The sequence below is a fragment of the Vigna umbellata genome, chromosome 2, assembly GCF_029865625.1.
Source record: "Vigna umbellata cultivar VRB3 chromosome 2, Vumbellata_1.0, whole genome shotgun sequence".
Taxonomy (NCBI): Eukaryota; Viridiplantae; Streptophyta; class Magnoliopsida; order Fabales; family Fabaceae; genus Vigna; species Vigna umbellata.
The window spans coordinates 50,305,120-50,329,499 of NC_142166.1; the positions used below are offsets into that span (position 1 = coordinate 50,305,120).

At 32.3% G+C, this 24,380-nt stretch overlaps 4 protein-coding genes across 5 annotated transcripts; 2 read left to right on the plus strand and 2 right to left on the minus strand.

Annotated features, from left to right (window-relative positions):
- Positions 1-445: 445 nt before the first annotated feature.
- Positions 446-1,188, plus strand: LOC148204230 (protein RADIALIS-like 3). The gene is made up of 2 exons (XM_088108053.1): positions 446-787; positions 959-1,188. Exons 1-2 carry the CDS (start codon positions 519-521, stop codon positions 981-983), a joined length of 294 nt encoding a protein of 97 aa, XP_087964179.1. The 5' UTR covers positions 446-518; the 3' UTR covers positions 984-1,188.
- Positions 1,189-4,702: 3,514 nt separating this feature from the next.
- LOC124840861 (DNA-3-methyladenine glycosylase 1-like) lies at positions 4,703-9,192 on the plus strand. Its single transcript, XM_088107344.1, has 2 exons — positions 4,703-5,976; positions 8,585-9,192. The coding sequence occupies exons 1-2, from the start codon at positions 4,895-4,897 to the stop codon at positions 8,607-8,609; spliced, it is 1,107 nt and encodes a 368-aa protein (XP_087963470.1). The 5' UTR covers positions 4,703-4,894; the 3' UTR covers positions 8,610-9,192.
- A 6,642-nt stretch (positions 9,193-15,834) lies between these two features.
- Positions 15,835-17,424, minus strand: LOC124840863 (uncharacterized). Its single transcript, XM_047316996.2, has 2 exons — positions 16,686-17,424; positions 15,835-16,500 (listed from the first exon to the last, which is right to left on the minus strand). The coding sequence occupies exons 1-2, from the start codon at positions 16,976-16,978 to the stop codon at positions 16,077-16,079; spliced, it is 717 nt and encodes a 238-aa protein (XP_047172952.1). The 5' UTR covers positions 16,979-17,424; the 3' UTR covers positions 15,835-16,076.
- Positions 17,425-18,905: 1,481 nt separating this feature from the next.
- Positions 18,906-20,699, minus strand: LOC148204231 (protein RADIALIS-like 1). Of its 2 annotated transcripts, XM_088107346.1 has the most exons (3): positions 20,572-20,699; positions 19,759-20,007; positions 18,906-19,125 (listed from the first exon to the last, which is right to left on the minus strand). In XM_088107346.1, the coding sequence occupies exons 2-3, from the start codon at positions 19,995-19,997 to the stop codon at positions 19,098-19,100; spliced, it is 267 nt and encodes an 88-aa protein (XP_087963472.1). In that variant the 5' UTR covers positions 19,998-20,007; positions 20,572-20,699; the 3' UTR covers positions 18,906-19,097. The 2 variants fall into 2 exon arrangements, with proteins under 2 accessions (XP_087963472.1, XP_087963471.1); XM_088107345.1 differs by lacking the exon at positions 20,572-20,699 and having other exon boundaries at positions 19,759-20,086.
- Between the last annotated feature and the right edge of the window lie 3,681 nt (positions 20,700-24,380).

Here is a 24,380-nt window from a genome sequence, read left to right on the forward strand (position 1 = left end):
CGTTATATTGATGGCGGTACAGGGGTGGGGTGTGGGAACTGATAGCGTGAACAAGAAACTCCACGAGGATCATCACATCAACAGATAAAAACGTTGTTATGTGCTAAATTCTGTCCAAAATAATGGCACTAAAATTCAGTAACTGGAGGCATGCATGTGATGTGACAAGGAATTCACAAGAATTAGTGAAATTCACCACACCTTCCTCGATTAAGGCAATATATCCGCGTTAGAATTGATTACATATTTCATGGAGGTTGATTAAACTTTAAGTCAATTTAAAAAAAGACATGCACAATTAAAAGTTAAAGAAAACCACGTCCGTATCTAGGAATTTCAGAATGTGTCCCACTGTTTTGTCCGGAAAGCAACGGCTAGCATGAGCATCAAGTATATAACACAACACAGCCTCAACTACCCCACTAGTATATAAAGGGCACCGATGTTACTTCCCTCATCAAAGCTCTATTGTAACAACGCTTTATTCTCATAAGTGTTGCTTGGTAGGTACACTAACAATGGCCTCAAGCCAGGGTTGGACACCGAAGCAGAACAAAAGATTTGAGAATGCCCTTGCCATCTTCGACGAGGACACCCCAGATAGGTGGCACAACCTGGCCAGAGCCGTCGGAGGAAAAACTGTCGAAGACGTCAAAAGACATTATCAGAAGCTCGTCGAAGATGTCAAGCAGATCGAGGAAGGCCACGTGCCCCTTCCCAATTACCGAACTGTTTCAACCATGGCAAGCAGCATCAGAGGTTACGGTTACATCAACGAAGAAAACAGGTTATTATTATTTGCTAACTCGTTCTTCTTCTTAAATAACCTTAAAAGATAAGATTGAAAATCAAAATTGGTTTTATACAAACAGAAGAAGTAGCTATGTATATGAAGATTATTGTGGTGTTTGATTGTTGTTTTTCTTGGTTGAGTGTGATTGTGCTTATGATAATGCAGGATGAAGGGTCTGAGTCTGCAGTGAGGTTGATTTAGCAGTAATATGGTGGATGCTTGGATTGGTACTATGAAATATTTTATTTGCTTTTTATTTCTTTCCATATATATGCGAAGCATCGGTGCTTTGTGTTTCTGTTTCTGTTTCTGTTTCCATAAATGTAAAGATCAAAGTGTCCAAAGAGGGGCCAACCGCTTAATAGTAAAACATATATAAAGCCTTTCAATATCAACTTTTGTTTTCTCTCTCCATACAGTTTTTTAAGCTTTAATATTACTTCAGAAGCTCACAAAACAAATTTATATATTAAAATTTATATTTACTAATTTTATCTTGTCTTTTTCATATATATTTTGAATAACAGAGAATTTTACTAACGGAAAATAAAAGGATGATTAATAAAGGTTTAATATCTCTTTTGATCCCTCGAAAGGGGGCAAATGTTCAATTGGGTCCTACCTTTTTTTAGAAGTTCAATGTGGTCCCAAATTTTGTAAAAAGTGTGCAATCAAGTCCTTTTTGGAAACGGCGTTGATTTTTTAACGGAGCAGCTGACAGGGTGGACTGAAGGACTGAAGTTAGCTACGTGGCTGTGTGAGGGTAATACGTGGCTGTGTGAGGGTGATACGTGGCTGTGAGAGGGTAATATTACTGAGGTTAAGAAATTAGGGTTTGAGTTAGAGAGAAATTGGTGTTTGAGATACGAATGACTTCTTCTGAAGGGTGTTCGTTGTGTTCGAAAAGTACCGCGAGGCCAGCCCTCCACCTGCAGAAAACCAAAACCAAAAATAAAAACCAAAACCCAGAGATCCAACGGCCAACCTCGGCGAAGTTTCGTTGATCTCCGCAAACCTGTCGCTCGAGACCCACCGCGCGAACCACCATCGAAACCCCAAGGGTCGCGCCTCTGCCGCTGTGTCGCTCACAAGCTCCGCCACCGCGGACCACCCCAAAGCTGTCGCAAGTTGTCCCAACGTGAGAGAAAGGAAGCTGCCATATGGTTGCATAGCAGCGCCGAAGGAGAAGAAGAGAAGGGAAAACTATATCTTTCCCTCACATGAGCGTGACGAAGCAGACATAAGAAGAAGAGGGTAGAAAGAAATTGGGATTTCCAATTTAGGGTTCATAATCCTTTCAGATTGGGAGTTTTCCCTCTTAATTCTAATTTTAATTAGGTTCCTAATTTTCAAATTTAGGACCCAATTGAACATTTGCCCCCTTTCGAGGGACCAAAAGAGGTATTAAACCATTAATAAACAAATATGAAGTCTTATAAAATGAAATCAACGAAAATAACATTAAGAATGCTAAAACTTGGAGCACAGATTTTGAATTCATAAACTTCTTACACTTGGGCTTAGTTTGATATACAATTTCTTAAATTTAAAATAATTTTAAAATGAAATAGCCCATAAATACTAAATTTTAATATAGTTATATTTCGTGTATATATATACATATAGGAAAATTTTAAGGCATACAATATGAATATTTTCTTTAAATATAACTTATTCATATTCAAAGTGACATCATCAAGATTCAATTAACTAAGGTTAGTCATTTTAGTTCATATACAATTTAGGAAACTCTTATTTCATAAAATGTAAATATTTTTCTTTAAATATGGCCTTAAGGTTAGTATAATATCATTTTATTTTATATGTGTTTATTCACATATATAATTTTGGCTTAAGATAAAGAGTTTGACATTATATTTTAAAAATCTATTCTGACAATTTAAAAAAAATATTCCGCAAAAGCTACATCAAACAACCATAATTTATTTATTTGTTATTGAATAGTTTATACATCATGTATATGTAAAAAAAAAAAGTGCTGTGATTAAATGCTCTATTTATGCTTGAACATAAAACAATTTTTATGGGCTTTTGTTTTAAATTTAAATTTGTTAGGAAATCAACTGAGTAGAAATCATTATAGTACTGTAGCTTTTAAAGTATTATTATAAAAAGTCAACACACTTATGTCAAATCCATATATACCACGTTTACTTGGATGAAAATTTAAAACTAATTTATACCAATCTTTCAATAATTAGTTAAATACAAAGAAAGAAATTAGTAAACCTTTGTGATTAAATAGAGAATTACCTAATTCAATTCATGCATAACACATACACTTGAAAACATTCAATAACGTTTTAATATGTAACTAAGCCTTGAAGTAAGGATCAATCTGACATGATACAGTGTTTGGTTTCCCGTTGAAGATATTGGTCTTTTTGCGAGCAAGCAATATTTAATATGAAATACTATACGGGGAAAATACAAAAGTATTTATTTGGGAAATTACTATTAGAACAAAATTATTAAGAGGGAAAATAACTAAGTAAAATTCAACAATAATGAATAAATTACAATATTATCAATAAATAATGAACTCCAAAAAAACTATATACGACGGCAATTTATCAAAAAGCTGAAAAAATATAGAGTACAAAAGAAACATAATACTTATTAAGTATAATATATATAACTATATTTGATTATAGTGATGGTTTATTTTTTCTTTTTAACTTCTTTTTGAAAGACTGTAAATTAGTCGAAATAATTTTTATGCCTGGAATGAAATATTTTAATTTTTGGTTAAATAGCTATGACAATTGATAATGGCCCATCATTAGAAAAATATCATTGCTCAAAGTTAATGACTGAACCCAAAAGAAAAAGTTCTCAGCTCCAAAAATATCTCCTAAAAGCTGCAAAACAGAACAACCTTTATAGAAAATGACTTAGCTAATTGCATTTTATAAAATTTACATTCTAAAATAAGGCCATTCATATTGTTTCATTTCTAGGGAGCTGTTGTTTTGATTCTTTAAGTCGCTTTCACAACATGCTCATCCCTTATTTCTTTTTCTTTTTCTTGTATCCCATGTTTTCTTCTTGCACCCGTAGTCTTCGTGATTTAATTACTCCTTATTAGAAAATAACCTAAAATCCTAATTTAAAATATAAAATTATAACATTTTTTTAATTATATAATTTAGAAGATGGATAAATTACATAATTCAAAACTTAAATTGAAAAATAAAAAACAAAAATTTTATTTCTTTTATTATGAATATAATTGGTATTTCAGAAACTACAGTGATACAGTGCAAGAAACAATTGCCCAGCTTCTTTCCATCTTTCTGAAAGCACATTGTTGGACATGTTCAAGAATTTGTTCACATCTTGTGAATGTTTTTGTAGTCTAATTTTTATATGTTTTTATTCATATCAGTAATTCTTATTATTTTTATCATATGAAGTTACGGAGAATAGATAAATAGTAGCTAATAATTAATAAAAATATTAAAGATGTTTGACTGAGTTGTTTCTGTTATCTACTACGGCAAAGTAATTAATTTTTAATTATAGAAGATAATAATCTCTACTGTATATAAGATAATAACTGAGATATAAGATAGGGTAAGTATAGTAATTTTTTATAATTTGTATCATGTTAATTCAATTACTGTGGAAAGAAAACTTAATTATTAATTAATTAAATTTCAATTAATTTTTTTTTTAAAAAGAAAGTAACTTGTAGGGAATATACAAGTGACGCCAAGGTTAATTTTGTAAAAAGAACACTTTTCAAAATAATAGAGGCGCGTTTAGAAAAAACAGAGAGATGTTGGGCTTATCGTTTGGGCCAACAGGAATGTAAAGGTTCACGTGCAGCACGCATTGCGAGATGGCGTGTGAGAAAGAAATAAGAAAACCCACACCAAAGTAGGATCCAAGACGAAGACCAACAAGAGGAAGAAGAAAAGCAGCGAAACTGAAGAGAGAATGAAGAAATAAATGATTAGAAGCAGTTGGATTAAAGGAGAGTGAGTTTCAACCATTGTCATCGTCAACATCATCACATTACATTCATTTCACTTCAACTCGTTCACTTTCCTCAATCTCCAATTCAACCTCACACTTATGGGCGAACACACGCTAGGTCAAGCACAATCCCTAATCGAACCTCAACCCCACCCAGCTCCCTCCTCCTCCGCCGCTGGCCCCGACGGCGCTCAGGCGGACTCAGAACTAAACAATGTCCTTCCGCACGTAAACTCCCCTGCCTCCAAAATCCCCCTCCGTCCCCGTAAGATCCGGAAGGTCTCACCGGACCCTTCCACATCCGAATCCCTAACCGAACCCTCTAAACCGGGCAAGAGCGGCGGTCGGAGCACCAAGCATGTTCCGCCTTCGCGAGCCATGGCGGTGGTGCCGCGCTTAGTGGCGCGTTCACTCTCGTGTGAAGGCGAGGTGGAGATCGCGCTCCGATTTCTCAGGAACGCGGACCCTCTTCTCTCTCCTCTTATCGACATTCACCAACCCCCAACCTTCGACAATTTCCACACTCCCTTCCTCGCCCTAACGCGTAGCATCTTGTACCAGCAACTCGCGTACAAAGCAGGCACCTCCATCTACACGCGCTTCATCGCGCTCTGCGGTGGCGAAAACGGCGTCGTTCCCGAAACCGTTCTCGCTTTGACTCCCCAACAGCTTCGCCAAATTGGGGTTTCGGGGCGGAAGGCGAGTTACCTTCACGATTTGGCGAGGAAGTACCAGAACGGGATACTGTCCGATTCGGCCATTGTGAACATGGATGATAAGTCACTCTTCACTATGCTAACCATGGTCAATGGAATTGGCTCTTGGTCTGTTCACATGTTCATGATTTTTTCCCTCCACAGACCCGATGTTCTCCCCATCAATGATTTGGGTGTGAGGAAAGGGGTTCAGCTTCTTTATAACCTCGAGGACTTGCCGCGGCCGTCGCAGATGGACCAATTGTGTGAGAAGTGGAGGCCTTATCGTTCTGTTGCGTCGTGGTATATGTGGAGATTTGTTGAAGCCAAAGGAACTCCTTCTAGTGCTGTGGCAGTAGCCACTGGTGCCGGCTTGCAGCAGCAGCAGCATCACCACCAGCACCAACAACATGAGCAACAGCAGCAACAGCAACATCCTCCACAGCCGCAGCTTCTGGACCCCATAAATAGTATGTTTAATCTCGGGTAAGACATTACTGGCTCCGAAGCTTTTCATATGCTTGATTTAATGGTTTATGTGGTGATTTGATCCCTTGTAAAGTGGTAGTATTAAATGAAATTCTTCACATTTAGAATATGTATGTGATGATTAATTTCGTCTTTTACTTTCATTGTTTTATTTAAAATTAAATGAATTTTGTATACGAAAATGTATAATCAAAGGTTTACTTTTTGAATATGGAAAATGCTGCTGATGAGCAATTGTATACCGTCGCTTGGTGATTATTCGGGGAGAGATATGCACTTTCGTCTCGTGAAGACGTGGTGCTGTATTCTTTCTTTTTCCCAGATTAGGAAAGCCTTCGTACCTCGGGGAGAGATATGCACTTTCTTTTAATCTTTGTTCAATTTCCATTAAGTTGACTGGTCGTTGAACTTATAACTCTTTGAGACATTTTTTTGCTGCTCCTTTCTCTTTTTCTGCAAGCTAATTTGAAAAAGAAAAGGAATAACGTAAGACACTTTTGGTCTTCCAATATCAGAATTGTATGATTTTACTCCCTCGAGTTCCAACTGTGGTAATTGGGTTTTCAAGCATGGTAAATGTGCGACTTTAGTCTCGTAGGCTTCATTTGTGTCAATTGAATCCTCTGGATATTGTAATTGTGTGGTTTTAATCCTCTCATTAATTGGAATTAGTTGATGAAACATTGACTTATGACAACTAAAACCACACAATATGCACAATTAGAACACAGGGAACTAAAATTAAACAATTGTAATTTCAGAAGGATCCGCTTGGCACAATTAAAACTTGAGGGGTTAAAATCACATGATTGTTATACAAAGGGGACAAAAAGGACAATTAAGTTAAAACTTTTTTGTGTCAGTGTTTTTGGCAGATGATACTTAAAATAATGCGATGTAGAATTCCTGATGGCTAAGATGTCATGTGAAACCTAGCTTTCTCTGTCTAATGAGGAAGAAAACCAGTGCCTTTTGTGTCTTGGTCATCTATGGTGACAAGATATGTTGCATGTGATTAACTGATGCACTCTTTTTGGTTCTCTTGTTATGCAGTGTATGAATTGAGGGGAAAATTTGACGTCTCTCAAATTGTATATAGTATATATAGGTTGTACGAGGGAAGAAACACTTGCTGGCATTTTCTTGCATTACTAGTACGTGGGTGTGAAAAAGGATGAAACCAATAATTATATAGAAAAGTATGGAATGATATTTAAGAATTGAACTAGTATCACCGAAACTTCAAGTGGTGATGCTATTAAGTAAAACTGATTACCTAAACATGGAATGGTCACTATATGATTTGTGCTGCTGGGATTGAAAGAATTGCTGCGTCAATTAAGCTATCTTCCCCCCAAAAGAAGTGTTGAGAGGAGATCATTGTTGCCTTGTTTATCTTGAAGGGAATAAGCCAACACTCCCCATTAAACATAATAGACAGTGGGTATGTACAGTTTAATAAGTCAATGCTTGGAAGCTTCTAGGATGAACTATATACTACCATTGCATGGTTTGCATTGGAAGAAGAGATGCGAGGATCTTGATTTATCATTGAAACTTAAATTTTTTTATGTATATTATTTTATACTTAGGCTACGAGTTCATTTGAAGGCAGGACTGGTTCCTATGTTCATTAAATTGATTTTTTCTTTTAAAATAGACAAGGTAGTGAAAATAACTTGTGGTTACAACATATGAGGAGTTGATGCATAAGAGATGCTCAAGGTCTATTGTTGTGTTGTTTATTTATTGCGAGTTGCTAGATGGTGACTTGAATTGGAAACTATTTTTGATTTATCCAAATCCCCCCTTAAGACGCCTCGGGTGATTAGTGAGCGGCAGGAGAACTTTGCTTTGTTAGGTCAGTGTGGCCTTTTAGTCGTCGATGGGCTTGATGTAGTAGCAGTGTATGGATCTCACTTTTCATTCATTGATCTGATGTGATCATTGGACCTTCAAGGTGGTTATATTTTGGAATTTCGTCTTTTCTCATCATATTTTGGAAAATTGCTTCTCTGCCTGTTAATAGCTAGTGTTTAGTTTGGTAGCCTGGTAATTATATTATTATTCACGTGTCTATTTAGTGGTTTCCTTATGTGATCCGTCTTCTGAAGCTCAACTTATACTTCGGTTACTAGATTTTTTTTTTTTGTAAAAGTTGACGTTGGAATCATTTCCATAACGTAATGAAGACAAAAAAATGGTGTCAAGTTATTTCTTCCGTTGGTTATTTTTGATATATCTCCTACGAAGGCGTGTATTTTATTTATAATAATTTTAGGTGTAAACTTAATAATGCTATGTTTTATCAGTTTGTTATGGTATGTTGTGATCGTGTTGTCATGTACTTGCTTGTGCTTCGGGGTGTCAACTGTCAAGTATTTCCCTAAAATCTGATTGATATAGAGTTTATAACAATATACAAAATTCAGTTACTGTGAAGGAGAGGAGTGAAAATTTCAAGGTACAGTACGCGTCTGTCATTTAGCTTCATTTGTTTCTGTTCTCTCCAACTTCAAATATGTAATTGTTTATGTTGTCTAATCTACTATTGATGTAATTTTAACACGTTTGTCATCTCTATGTTCTGTCAAATGTGCTACAGGGCCGCCTGTGCTTGGGGACAATGATCCCCAACGGAATTTGTATCAGGCTTCGTTAGCAGTCGCTCACACGGGAAGTTGCAAAGACACGACGTGAAGTGTATTTAATGATAGATCTTAGTACTGAGACTTGGACATTGGGAGCATTGAAGCATCAATGTATGATTTGCCTTGTGTTCAATAAAAGCCAGTGCAAGATTAATAAAGGCCACTCCTTACTTTTGTTTTTATTTAAGTAATTGTAGTTGTTGGAGGGCTATGTCATGTTGTTAAGGCGTCAGTTAGTAGGACTAGACTGATTAGAGGGCTGTGTTTCATTGCCTTTGCTGCATGGTAGTGTGTTTTTTTGGAGTGTCAGACCATGTGATGTAATTAATGTGTGCATGGAGTCATTATCTTGCATCCTGCTGCTACTGGATGAGCCCTATGCTTTATGTGTCGTTCTTCTAATGCAAAGAAAAGTGGGGGACTAATTATCTGGTAATAGGTTTTGAATGTAATAGATGTCAGTAGTAGTAGTGCAGTTTACATCCTATGTTTTTATTGCTAAGTCATGTGGTGATCAGTAACCCTAAGATTAATAAAAGAAACTAGCTTATTTAATTTCCTATATTTAATTTGTATTTGAAAAATATCTTTGAAACTTATTGGTTTAATCGGTTTGGTTATATTTAAAGATGGCATTTATAATTCTAGAATAAGTTTTAGTTGTATAATTCAATAAATGTTCTTACTTTCTCAGAAAATGAGTTTTACAATAAATTAAGAGTATGTAAAGAGGTTAACTTTTGATGCATTTGAATTTGATCTAATGATTTTTATAGTTAGAACACATTTTATTTTATTTACATCTTATATATAGGATAAAAGATAGTCCTGAGCATTAATTTTTTTATCACCGGATTTTTTAAAATTTGAAAACAGAAATTTTTATTAATATACTGGTATTGGTGGTTAATGGCAGTATACTAAATCTTTTATGCACCTAAATAAAAGACGTTCTCCACGTCTCGCAGTGGGATAATAAATAATAGGTTTAATAGTCATTTTTATCCATGTTGATAAATTTCAACTTCCGATAAATATAATCAAATCAAACAGTGTTAATGGATGATGATCTGACAGCATTAATGTCGTTTGGTTATATTTAATGGAAGGGACTAATTTGATTCAAAATTTTAAAGGTTTAATAGCCAATTTAGTCCTCACTTTGGTTGAAAAATCTCAATTTAGTCTCTCGTTATAAAAGTGTTTTGAATTAGTCCTAACTTTTAAAATAGTGGGTCAGATTGGTCCTTTCTGTTAAATATAAGTTAACAAAATTAATGGATGATGATGTGACACAACTTAAAGCTAACGAGGGACCAATCTAACACATCAGCTTTAAGCTGTGTCACATCATCATCCATTAATTTCGTTAACTTATATTTAACGAAAGGGACCAATCTGACCCACTATTTTAAAAGTTAGGACTAATTTAAAACACTTTTATAACGAGGGACTAAATTGATATTTTTCAACCAAAGTGGGGACTAAATTGGCTATTAAACCAATTTTAAAAATGAGAATATATTTCAAATACTTTTAAAACGAGAGACTAAATTGAGATTTGTCAACGAAATTAGAACAAAATTGACTATTAAACCTAAATAATATTGAGTCGCTCTCGTTTATTTATTATAACATCATTTGTTAAACAGGGACTTTATTGACATTTTTTTATTATTAGTTAAAATTAATTTTAAATTATAACTTTCATTAGATTGCACTTTAAATTAAGAGAAAAAAATATTAAATTAAAAATGAGAATTATCAAAATTGGCAATTTTTTTTTATAAATTTAAACCTACAGAAAAAAAGTTGAAACAAGCGTAAAAACAATATTGTTAAGTTTTCAAAACATCGTTTAGTTTTTTCTAGGTAGGTACTGTCAGGATAGCGTAGTCCAAATTTAAGAGTTAATCAAATTAACCTTTTCTGTATTGAAACATTGAAAAAAAGTCCGCGTTTAATAACTTTTAATTATTTACGAAGGTAAGGAGAGAACACGTAGGACAAGACATGAACATGTACTATCAGACAGCTGCAGAGACAATCGCCTACAATATATAAACGTTTTTTTTACAGGACGGCGTTGCAATTCGGAATACACATACCCAACAACTACATGGCGACGATTTTTGCTATTACAGCTGAGGGGACAGTGAGATATTCTAACCGCATATCCCCTTATTCCCTCTCGTTATCGTAATCATCCCATTGGAATATCAGAGACTGGATCATGAGCTTCAACACGTATCTAGATTAACACTATTACTATAACTATAAATATGCAAGCGATCATGCCACTAGTTTTGGCAAGCAGCACAACAGACAAACTAAAAATGTCATACGAATACGAGAATTATGACCCCTCCTTCCCCGACCAACCTGTGGTTGACTTATACCTTCCTGTTTGGGCAAGGTTACCAGCTTTCCACTCGAAACCAGCTTTCATTTGGGCTCAAGACTTTCACACCACCACTACCCTCACCTACCAACAACTCAACGACACTGTTCATCTCATCTCATCACAGCTGCAGGGTTCATTGCAAAGAGGAGACACTGTACTTCTTCTCTGCTCTCCAGGACTTGACCTAGTTGAGCTCATTTTCGGCTGCCAAAGAGCTGGTCTCTTGAGCGTACCTATAGTCCCTCCTCACCCTTCTTTCTCCAATCAAAACTACCACCACCTCGTAAGAGCCATTTCTCAGACCAAACCCAAAGCTGCCATAGCTCACTCTCACTACATTTCAAGCATTCGACGCTACCTCTCTTCTCCCCACAACAACACCAAGCTAGCTCACATGCTGCAAACCATCCACTGGATTTCCATTGACCATGTCAAACACGGCAAAGCCGTCGTTACTGTAAACAACCGTGATTCCCTAACATACAGTGGTTGTGCAGCAGATGAAGTTTATTTGGTTCAGTACACTTCTGGAGCCACTGGTGTCCCAAAACCCGTGCTTGTCACTGCTGGCTCAGCTGCTCACAACGTTAGAACTGCCAGAAAATCTTACGATCTTCATCCAAACAGCACCATCGTTTCGTGGCTGCCACAGTATCATGATTGTGGCCTCATGTTTCTGTTGCTGACCGTTGTCTCCGGTGCCACGTGTGTTCTCACGTCCCCAAACGCGTTCATCAAACGCCCCAGACTCTGGCTTGAACTCTTGTCCGAATTCAAGGCCACTTGCACTCCCGTTCCCTCGTTCACATTGCCACTAGTCATCAAGCGTGGAGGGATTGACCAAAGCGCTTTACCCATCAACCTGTCAACCTTGAAGAACCTTATAATCATCAATGAACCTATCTATAGAGACTCTGTGGAAGAATTCGTTCATACTTTTTCACCATTCGGGTTAAGCCCTTCTTCTATCTCTCCTTCCTACGGGTTAGCAGAGAACTGTACCTTTGTGTCCACTGCGTGGAGGAACTGCCACAGTGACAATATTGGTGCTTATGGTTCCAGCTTCCCAGATTTCCCAACTCACAACAAACTGTTACCGGTTGCAAGGCTCGGAAACATGGAGCAGGAAGACGTGGAGATTATGGTCGTAAACGAAGAAACCTTGGAGCCGAGTGAGGATGGTGTCGAAGGAGAAATTTGGGTTGCTTCACCAAGCAATGCTTCTGGGTACCTTGGCCACCCTAGCTTAACAAGAGAGGTGTTTCATGGAAGACTGAGAAACATGGTTAGTAAGTGCTTTCTTCGAACCGGGGACAAAGGCATCGTGAAAGGAGAAAAGAGATACCTCTTTGTTACTGGTCGCTGTCAAGATGTGATGGAACTCGAAAACGGTGAAAAGGTTCATCCACATTATATAGAGACTGCGGCGTATAATATTTGCTCCAAGTTACTCAGAGGAGGCTGCGTTGCAGCGTTTAAAGTTTCAGCAATGGTGGTGTTGTGGCAGAGATGCAGAGGTTCGAAAAGGATGTGGATGTGGTTGTGTTGAAGTGGGTGTGTGAGAAAATTAAGGCAGGTGTCTGGAAGAAGGAGAAGGTAGAGATTGGATGGGTGGTTTTGGTTAAGAGTGAGTGTGTTCCCAAAACCACTTCTGGAAAATTGCAAAGAGGGAGGTGTAAGGAGAAGCTTCTCGCAGGGGAAATGGTGATTCTGATGGAAACTCGGTTTGAAAAAGATGTTACTGGTTTTACGAGAGCACAGAACGTAAGAGAAGAAGCTTCGGAAGAGAAGGGTCACGTGAACAGATCCCTTTCATGTATGGACACTCCTGCCTCTCTAATATCTCTTCTGTGATATGAAAACTGCTGATTCTCTATCAGCATATTTTCATTTCTGTATATCGGTAAATAAATAAATATAAGAATAAAAATATTCTTCCAGACTTATACACTTATAAAAATAAATGGAAAGTTATTGTTTTCTACATTCAAATAACCGCTTAAAAACATGGTTTTAAAAACAGTACATAAGCTATCATAATTAGAAAAATTAAACTTTTTACATAAGCTATCTTATTTTTCAGGATTGTTCTATTGAATAAGAGATTTTTATGATATCACTTTCCAAATACTTATTGGAGTGTTGATAATAATGTATTTTTGTGTCTTTGTTTTTCTTAGGCTAATTCTGTTTAAATTTTATCTTTTTTTTTAAATGAAATTTATGAGTTGCAATCCATACACACAATCTTCAAATGACTCCCTTTAAAGATATTTCTAATTGAATTTTTGACGATTTTCAAATAAATAGAATTTTTGTCTATGTCGTTGGAAATTATTGATAAAATATATGTTTCTATTACTCTCTACAAAAATGCTTGTTTTAATAAAATTTCTTCTCAGTAGGCTTCAATTGATAAAGATGTACAAGGTATGTGTTCTCTTTGTAAGGATGAAAAAGAGGAATACATTTAGCAACTTTTCTCTGTAAGGATTAGAGCTGTGAAATGAGTTCTTTTAATAAGATTTGACCCTAACCCATGTGGATTGGGGCCAAACAAGCCCACAGGGTCAAAAAAACTCTTTATTAAAACATAGGACTAAAAACTCCTAAAGCCTTATAGGCCAGGGCCAGTCCATGGGCTTTCCTTTTTATAAAATTTAACGTCCAGAAACATAATATCATCATCTAAGTAATCACAAATCATGTGTATTTTTTATCTAGCTTTCATTTTATTTTTGTTAGTAATAACTTATAACCATAATTGATTCATGTGTAATTATATTTTTTTACCAATAAAATTAATTTTCTACTTCATAGCTGTTTCTATATTAATTAGTTTAATAATAATGCTTTTACACAATTATTCCTTAATTTCCAAATTTTGTTTTGATAATTTTTTTCATCTTAATTTTGGTTTCTTAATTTTGGTTTGTAAATTTGACGGTTTAGAGATATCCACATAAAATAGGTTTAAAAGTTAAAAAATTTAATTTAATTTGTAAAATTTTGATGGACTAACGAATTTATTTATAGATGGTAATCTATTTTGTCACTGGTTTAAATCAATATCATTCGATTAAGATTTGTGATCAAAATTACATTATTTTTAATTGGTGTGAACATGTTAAAATTTTGACTTTTTAACTTTTTTAATTTTCCAAATTTAATAAAATTAATATTTATTATTTATAAAGTTATATAATTCTTTTAAAAAAAATTTATCAAACTTATAATTTAGTCATTTACATCAATTTATATATTTTTATGTCTTTTTCATATATTTTATATTATATTCATTTGTCTTTTTTATTAGTTTCTTATTAAGAGACATTGATGTAATTTATTTATTATTATAATTATTATAATTTTTATTTATTTTATATGATAATAATTAAATACAATAATAATTTTAATTTTAGTATTATAAATTATAACATTATATTTATTTAAAAATATTGTATCTATTATTTAATTATTTTTTATTACAATTGGCTCATGATAAATAATTCAATAAAATCGATCTTTGTTGGATAAAGATAAGTCTGATTTTAAAATATTAATTTAATTTAAAAGGTTAGAAAAAAAAATATGATTTTATAACCACTAGGACTACATCTAGATCTAACATATATGATATTTATAACAATTTTGCCTAATAAGGATTTTCACTAAAAAGTTAGTTATTTTATTACGTGAAATTAATTTTAAACTTTGTAAAGTTTGTGGTTTAATTTTTTTATGTATATATATCTATACAAAACATTCAACAAAAGAATTTTATATGACAAACTCAAACTATAAAAAATAAAAATTTTACACCGATATTAAAAATTCATCCAATCAGTAGATTTAAATTTAATATCCATAATTAATATTTCAAATATTTATATAGATATCAGAATTCGATTGAAAAATGGAATTTTCAACTGTGTTACTTTTATAATTTATTTTTTGAAATTTTTTTCATTTTCTTTTAAATAAAAATAATAATAATATTTTTCTTTTTTAACTTTCCAAAATAATAAAATTATATATTTAAAATATACTTATAATTAAAAAATTATTTTTAATAATTTTTTATAAAATCAATATTTATACATTTATATTTAATTAAAAAGATATTAAATATCATTTAAATTTTAGAAATTATTAAACTTGTAAAGTAAATAAAAGAAATAACTAAAAAAACATTAAAAATCAATTAATTTAGTTTGGGAGCTAGCCTCATCCTAACCCTACCCAACCCACTTTATGTGGGGCTTTAGGGGTTGAGACTTTTAAAAAGCCCCCTATTAAGTGGGTTAGAAAATTGCGGCTTGATTTTAGAAGGGTCAGGGTCAATCCATAGACCAGGGCTCAAATGACACCTCTAGTAAGGATGAAGAAATACAAGGTGTGTCTTCTCTTTGTAAAGTAAATGTACAAAGTATTCATTGGAATTTTTTAAAATTCGTAAATTTGTTGGTAAAATAATTAATTTTTCTACTAAATTTGACAATGATATATTATAAATTAAATGGACATATGCATGAGAAAAAAAAATGATAACACGATAACACAATAGATCGTAATTTAGCATATGATGCATTGAAATTTCAATTTAAATTGAAGATGAGTAAGTTGAAATAATTGTATGAGATACACACAAATATTAAAAAGTAAAACAAAGGAGGTTGCTTACCGAATGAATTACTAGTGTTCTAAGGATATTAAGGAATGAATAAGAAAGTGTAATTTTTGTATGATATTATTACAGTTTAAAATAAAATAATAAAATTTATAATTTAAGAAATAGAATATAGCAAATTTATTTATTTAATAACTTTGATTCACTTCATCAGTATGTATTGTTCTCCACCTGATAGAAATTAGGTATATCTGTTCAACAAGAAAAGTCATGTTAAATGAGGATGAAGTGGGAGGTGTTACTTTACACTCCAACCCTATTTTCAACATAGATATCACCCTTACACTATACACAGTTAAGTTGGCAAGAAAATGTATGTAATTGTTAATGTCAATAAAAAAGGATCACTCGTCTAATGGTCCCCTTCAGGTGCCTGCGCGGGAGCATTGCTGGGTGAAGAAGAAGAGTGGGAATCATCAAACTCTTCATCATCATCACTGTCTGGTTCCCCGGTAGGTGCACTTGCTGGTGCCCCTTCACCTTCCTCAAAATCATCATCCGACTCTGGTGTTCTTGTTGGTGAATTTGCGGGTGCAGATTCAGGTGCTTCCACTGGCGCATTGCTTGGTGCTTCGGTAGATGTTTCGTCGTCTGAGTCTACTGGTGCCTCTGCAGGTGAGAAAGAGCCCTCTGGTGCACCTGCGGGAGAAGAATCATCGTCCTCGTCTTCATCCTCCTCCTCGTCATCATCTTCATATTCAGGTAAAGCATCTGGTGCTCCAACCGGTGAATCTGCCATTGATTCCGTGGGTGGAATTTCTGTGTCGTGGCTTGCACTACCGGTCCCCAAAACAGTAGTTAACCGCACGAAATTAGTTTCAAATTAAACCTAATTATCCACGATTTCCAAAATATATTCGCTGATTATTTTTTTTTATAATGCTAAAGAAATTAAGTAGAAATTTTGGAGAATTAAAAAAGTTGAAGTGAGAGAGAGAGGAAAAGGATTATGGTTGCTTACGCTTCAGTGTCTAAAAAGTCGGCCAAGGATGACCCTTGGCCTTCATCGGTATCTTCGTAGGAAGAAGGAGAAGAAGAGTCGTCGGAGGAGGCGCCACTTAGGGCCGAACCGAAGTAATCACTGACAGCATCTTGGGTCGCGGCCCCACCTATAGCTCTCTGGGCCTGGTCCAATGCGTCTTGGGAGAGCCCTCCCTGACCCAAGAGATCCTTCCAATCGTCCTGGCCCAAAACCGCACGGAATGGCAGAGCCAACACCACCGAAAACACCAAAAGTAATGATATCTTCGCCATTTCCCCTTATTCCTTTACCCTGGAATCAAGGATTGCAGAAACGCCTTGAAAATTAGTGAACCAAGGGTGGCAATGATATGCAACTTTGTTCATTACAATCCGTTCTTTTATATACACTGCCACAACCCATTTTAGCCACACATAACGGCTTTCTCCCGGTCTTTTTCTTATGCCCGATTCTCCCGTTCTCATTTCTTATCTTTAGAAAATTTTCTTTTCCGTTTTCTTTTTAGCTTCTCTACGCTGCTGTTGCCACAACCCTTGCTGCTGCTTTTTCCTCGTACTCCATTTTTTTTTTTAAGAATAGCCACATCCTTAATAGTAATTTTGAATTCATAATTTGTCAAATATGTTTTACCTATCATTCTGAGTTACAAGTCTTTTCTTAGAAGCTGTTCTATTATGGAAAGACAGATTTATTTCTAGCCAAAACTATTCTCCCAATTCACTTGTGACTGCTTCAATTTGACCACATTGTTATGAATAAACTAAATTAATATTTAATTATATTGTTGCTAGCTCTTATGTACGTGGATTCTATTTAGAAAAAGAAAGTTACATTATACGTATGGCTCTCTAATCATATTTAAACATTTGTTTAATAAGATATATATTACCTATATAAATTTTAAATGTGTTGCTATGCAATGCATAATGTAAAATGGTGATATTATGACACAAATGTTTTTTTTACACTCATTTATATTATTTTTTACTTTGTTTTCTCTTACAAATACAAATTTTTTTTTGTGTGATTATTTTATTTTATTCAAATAAATAAAATATGTTTCAAAGTGTCATTGTTCATAAATTTTTTCTCACTTAAAATCATTGGAAGAGTTTATATATATATATATAAATGTATTGTTTTGTTCTATTGATCCATTATCGCCGTTTTTTTTACGTTATTATTGCTTTTGCTATCTACGGTAACCTTATTGTTGTGGAAAAACTATGCACATTGAGTGTTTGTGTATATGATTTACTTTTCCACCTTAATTCTCAAATATTAAATTTTATTTGGGCTCTCCAAGAGGTTGAAGCTCCACCACTGTTTTCATTATTCTCGAAATTAAATATATTTGGGGTTTTCTTTAGCATTTATGAAAATTTATTCTATCAAGGAATATTGTACTGAATAGTCGTGCATAGGTTGAATGAAATATACAGGTTGGGGTTGAGAGTGGGAAATTCTTGTGAATATGTCCTTAAAAGAATAATATATAGTTAATATAAGCCTGACTGGTATAGTTAATTTCGAACACGAAATATGCTTCACGGAAGATCCGAAGGATATAACTCTTTCTGAAAATCATTTTATTGCGCATTTGACAGTATTTTTCTTATTTTTTAAATTAATATAAAAATGCATTTTTTATAATTATTTTATTTTTGTAATATATATCAAATAAATATAAATATAAGTCACCTTATTATTATTTTGTGTTCTCATTCACCTTGATATATGACGTCTCTGCTCAACTCCCTTCTATTCAAGGTATAAAATGTTTCTTTTTACCATTAGTGTTGATGTTAAATCAAGATACATGTATGGGCAAAAGTGAAAATTAAGGCAGAAGCTAGACAGCATGTTATGCATTTCTATCAAAATCATTAAAATTTTAATGTCCCTAATCTATCTTTCTATACAATTATCATTCATCTTACCTGAAAACAATCCAACAAAATGGGGGTATATAACACCAAAATATTCTCAATATTACAGTGTCTCTGGTTTTAAATAAGATGTTCCTGTGCAATTTTGCTGTTTCTAAAACTATCTGTCTAATCAGTCTTCTTACCTTCCACCATATTAAATTCCAACCTAGATAGAAAATTAGTCATCTAGACGTATCCAGTTAGTTTTGTGTTTATGTTTGAGTTTTTGACTTGTAGCTAAAAGAATAAAATAAATGATTAACAGGTGTTTAACCATTAAAACTTGTCACTACATACAATTTGTTAATATCCGGCAAAGTTACATATCACATGATATTTCTTACAAATTACAATTGGGTGAATATGACAGGAAAAGAAACACAAAGCAAGTGAGCACACCAACATAAATTGCACATGCCTTCGTGGAAACTTACAACTCCACAGTGCTAAAGTGGTTGCTTCATCGGAGAGTCAGATTCCTCATTCGCCTGGTGAAGAAAACAATCAGCTTATATTCAGAGTAAGAACAAATTCAGCCTTTTAAGATGTGCATAAATAAGTAGACAACTGCATGTGCCAAAAAAACTACACCCAATGATTACAGGTGGTTTAAGCAGGGGACTAATATTCCCGAGAATGAAGATAAACGTCGACGCATGAATCAATGATTATTACCCAATACCTTATCGACATGTTGATAATTATTAATATTACTAGCATCACCTAGGACATTATCCAAACCAATAGATCTCAGGTGCATGTGACATGAAACTTGATGGATCAAATTTCACGTGCTCTCTGCTTACAATAATAATATAAAAAATCACCGTTTATTGGGTTGCTGTTGCAATTTCTCAAGACATTCTGATCATTGTAATCAAAAGCTCCAAAACATGAGATGTGAGAACTATTTTGAAACAGAAAGACTAACGAAATTGGCAATGCAGATGCAAAGGGTTATCCCTGATCCAATGAAACTTCCACAAAACTCTTCACGAGTTTTGGTGTTTGCAACAATAGTGATTTCCTCCTCTAATACAAGTGGGGGAATAACAGAGAATACCACACAAAATGAAAAAGAAATAACATAACGCACATTCTAATAAGTTGATTGTTATTACCTTTGTTCATTGTCAATTTGTCTTCCATTGATGCCGGCACCTCTGTACCTGGGTAGTGGAATTTGGTCATGCTCAATTCGAATGACATCTTCCTGGAGAATCTCATAGTGCATTTTCACCTCTTCTACAGATTTTCCCCCCACGGCGTTGGCCACATGTTGCCACCGATTTGGGTCGTCAGGGCCATGAACCGCAAGAGCATCCTCAAAACGTCTATTCTCTTCTCGTGTCCACCCCATCAATGGAGTACTGTGTATGTGAATGTGTTAGGAAGAGTGAAGTAAGAAGAGAACAGGAAAAGAGTGTGTGTAGGTGAGTGTCTGGGTGGGTGGTTAAATAAGGGAGAGTGAAGTGATGTGCAAGTTGGCGAATACCTTTTAGGGATTCAACAAGATATGATTCCCTTGAGGCTGGTATGTGTAGCGGGGTCATTTGGATTTGATCCCTTGAGGGTTATAAACCTATGATAGGAGTCTATGTATGCATCTGACCTTTTCATTTGATGTTGGACTCAGTATTGTAATATCATTTGTTCAGATTTTTACAGGCTGGTGGTGGTGGCGGTGGGGATTAGATACCAATTCCCACTGCAATACAGATATATATTCGCTTACAATATGTAAGGCTAAGATATTCTGCTCCTTTCTAAGATGGTTACAGAATAATAATCCTGTCACTTATTTTGCAACTTGTGACGGGTAATATACTTTCTCCATCACCCCATTAATATATTTTCCATTTGCATTGCTTCAAACCCTCATCAACTACTTCACATAACTTGCGTTAAATAAAAGAATCGGAGTGGAAACTTACTTGTTGGTTCTGTGGGTTCAACTAGGGTTACTTTTTCTGCAATCGGTGATAACTTGTTCGATGAACTTTGCGTGCCTGAGAGGTGAAAGACTGCTCTGTTTTGGACAGTGCTTTGCATTTGGCTCTGTCAATGCCATAACTCGGATTTATTTATATTGCTCTGTTTTCAGGTTCCAGAACACGTGCTCCTTTCTGTTCTCACCCTTACTTGTTACTTGTGTTGTATGGAGTCATTCGTTCCAGAATTTCACGATGCAAATTCTAACAATGACTACAAAACAAAAAGATTCAATATAGTTTGATTATTAATGTTTTTATCTTTTACTTTTTATTTTTTATCAAATAAATAATTAGTTCAATATAAAGTATATTAATACATTTTACTTTTAAATATTAAGTATATATTCATTTATTTTAACTATTAGCTGAGTTTGACTAAATTTAATTATGAGAGTTTAAGTAAAATTAACAAAATTTAACTTTTTACTAAAATTGTATTTTTTTTATCGTACAAAGTCCATATTTATTATTAGTCTAAATTACTAATTGTACAATCTAATAAATATACTAAAGAGTAGAGAGATTTATTAAACGTTTTTCATCTTAAAATAAAGAATTGATTTATTGAAAAAATATTCAAATATTAACTGCAATCATAATTAATCTCTCAAATTTAATGTTATACTTGTTATTTATGATATGATTTTGTTATTATTATCTACTTAAGATAAAGATATTATTTGATACCATAATATAATTTTAGTGTCTATGTTAATTTTATAAATACCATTAATATTTCCTAGAGAATACTCCATCATTCTAATATCATATTTTGTACTCATTATTCTATTATCATAAATTCGAAAAGTCTCTTATCCACTTAAGTTACACATATATCACACTACCTGAGCATAGTTGAAAACCTTTTTATTTCTTCTATATTGTTATTTTAATTATTTATTAATATAATAAAAGAGATTGAATATTTTAAGAGACTATAATGCTAAATTTAAGATATTTATTTATTTAATAATATAATTGATTATATCACATTTTCCTTTGTAATTATGCAAATAGTATTTTTACGTAAATATGTAAGTGATGTGGGTTTTCTTTGCAAAGCGAACGAAGAAGTATACGCACAAAATATTAAGAAAATCAATCTAAAAATTAGTATTTTTTTCAACATATACTAATCATAATCTTAACACTGTATTTGTGCAATTTAAGAGTGTTTGGGTTCGTAAACACATCATTTGGCAATTAACACTACTGACTGTAGTTTATACAAATTCTTGTAATATGCTTAAGGTTTGAACATTAGTTTTTCCCCCATCAAATTCAGTTTTTATGTGATTTTCGTTGACTTTTTTTTTCATTTGAACTGGGTTTCACGTGTTTGTATATATGTGTATTTATGGAAAAAATATAGATCTTGAATCAATAAAAAAAATAAAAATAGTATTCTAAAATAAAATAATTAGTATTTTAAAAGTTAAATACGTTTTTAATTTATATATTTTAATATAAAACTAAAATTTATTTATATTTTAGATTATCATATAACTTAATTTTCAAATTTTTAAAATAAATACATATAATTTTTTTAATCTAATGTTAAATTGTTTTGATGTGTAAATAAACGATTTGAATTAATATTGGAATTATTTATACTCTTTAACATATTATAATTCAAATATTAATTTAAAATTTCGTTTAACACGCATAAAAAATAACACATTGTTAGATTAAAATTCATATTAAATTATTTTAAAATTGTAAACTAAAATATATTAAAATTTTAAATATAAATAAATTTGAATTTATATTATTGTTTATAAATAAAAAACATATTTAATTTTTTTATTTTAACATGGATTTTTTGTTACAGTCAATATCACGTGGCTCAACCTATGTTGTTATATTATTTGTCATATATAGATGAAAAATAATTAAGAGTTTGATGAAAAAAGATGATAGATCAATTAATCGAATTAAATTTAGAATAAAACTTTAGAATGATTTTTGAGAAAAATATTTAAAACCTGATGAAATTCTTCTCTTACAATTTGTTGTTTTTAATAAACTATTTAAAGTTTTATTTAAAAAAAAAACTACTGCTGTTGGAAAATGAGTGTTCGGCTGCATGTTTGTCAGATGCTGGAGCCATGAGTAATGGAAGGCCCATAAACGTCAAGTCAATGAGGCTAGTTGTAAGAAGATATTCGAATTTTAAATTTTTTAAATAACATTTTTAGTAAAATGAGTTATTTACAATTTCACATTACTAAAATAAAAAAATATTTATTCAAACAAACATGTCCTCGCTTTAATTGAATTCAAATACAACATATTTTATTCCTCGAATAAAATTATTCTTACTACTCTATCTATTGCTAGTGAAGATACTTATTTATAAAATATTTGTGATTATTTTAAAATTTGTGGGTATCCGAAGATATTCACAAAAGATAAATAAAAAAATTTATACATTTTAAAATAAAATTATAAAATATATATATATATATAATATAAATTAAAATTTAATTTTAATTAAATTTAATATAATAAAATATGATTTTATTTTATTTTTAATTAAAAATATATATAAATTAATTTTTTTATTATTTTTTCGAGTAATGGATATTCGTGGGTCAAGTAGTATATTACTCATACTAGACCTGTTTAAAAGCGAGTATTAAAATACCCGCTACATATTATTATCCAAACTCGCGAATTTTTTTGTCATCTCAATACTAATAAACTTTACAATTTTCATATTAATTAATTAATTAATTGATCAGATAATAATTTAAACTGTTGTCTCCCATTTAACATTGTAAAAAAAACCTAGCATGAAAATTAAGTCTTTCAAAAGTAAAAGAAATAATATTACAGTTGATTTTATTGTTTCTTTTTAACTATTTTTTTTCACTCACTTATACAAAAGGAAATAGAGATAATGAATTTGTGTGAATTGTTGAGATTTGGATTACAGTCTAGAATTTTAAAAAATAAAAATATATGGAAGCCTACATAATTTAAATTATTTGATAAATAATTTATGAAAAAAATTAAAGATGACAAAATGAGTTTAGTCAGACAAATTGATTCCCAATCTATCATAATTTGATGGATTGGGTTAAAAATTTCAATTAATCAACTTATTTCTATCATAACAAATTAGCATGTGGAAGATAAAATAGGATTGATTAATCAACAAATTCATTTTTTAAAATAGAAATAAAAAAATATTTTTAAAAATTGATTAATATACAATGATATTATTATTTAAATTTTTAAGACTTAGAAATTAAGTTTTAATCTTAATTATAAAACAATAATTTAATAATTTATTCATTAAAAACATTAATTAACCAATTAAAATTAAAAAAATATTTATAATGCAATTTTAATATATATTTATATATAATTAAAAAAAATTAGCAACCAATCCGTCATCCTATCAATTTACAACGGGTAAGAAATTTTAAGTCTGTTTTCTTATAACGGCACACATTTATTTAATAGTTTATTTAACAGACGAAAATGTACAAATTTATTATTCATGTAGAAAGTAATCCATGGAAGACTAAAGCTCACGAAATCAAAACTTTCTTTTTGTTTTAATTTTCTCTTCAACACAGAATATAGTTGTGACGAAAGTTAAATAATTTTATTTTTAAACAAAGTCAATTTTTATTTAAATAATTATTACAATAATAAATATAAATAATAAGAATTTTCTATTTTTTAATTAAAATAATTTTTTAATCTAACAATTTTGTCATATTATTTACTAATTTTTA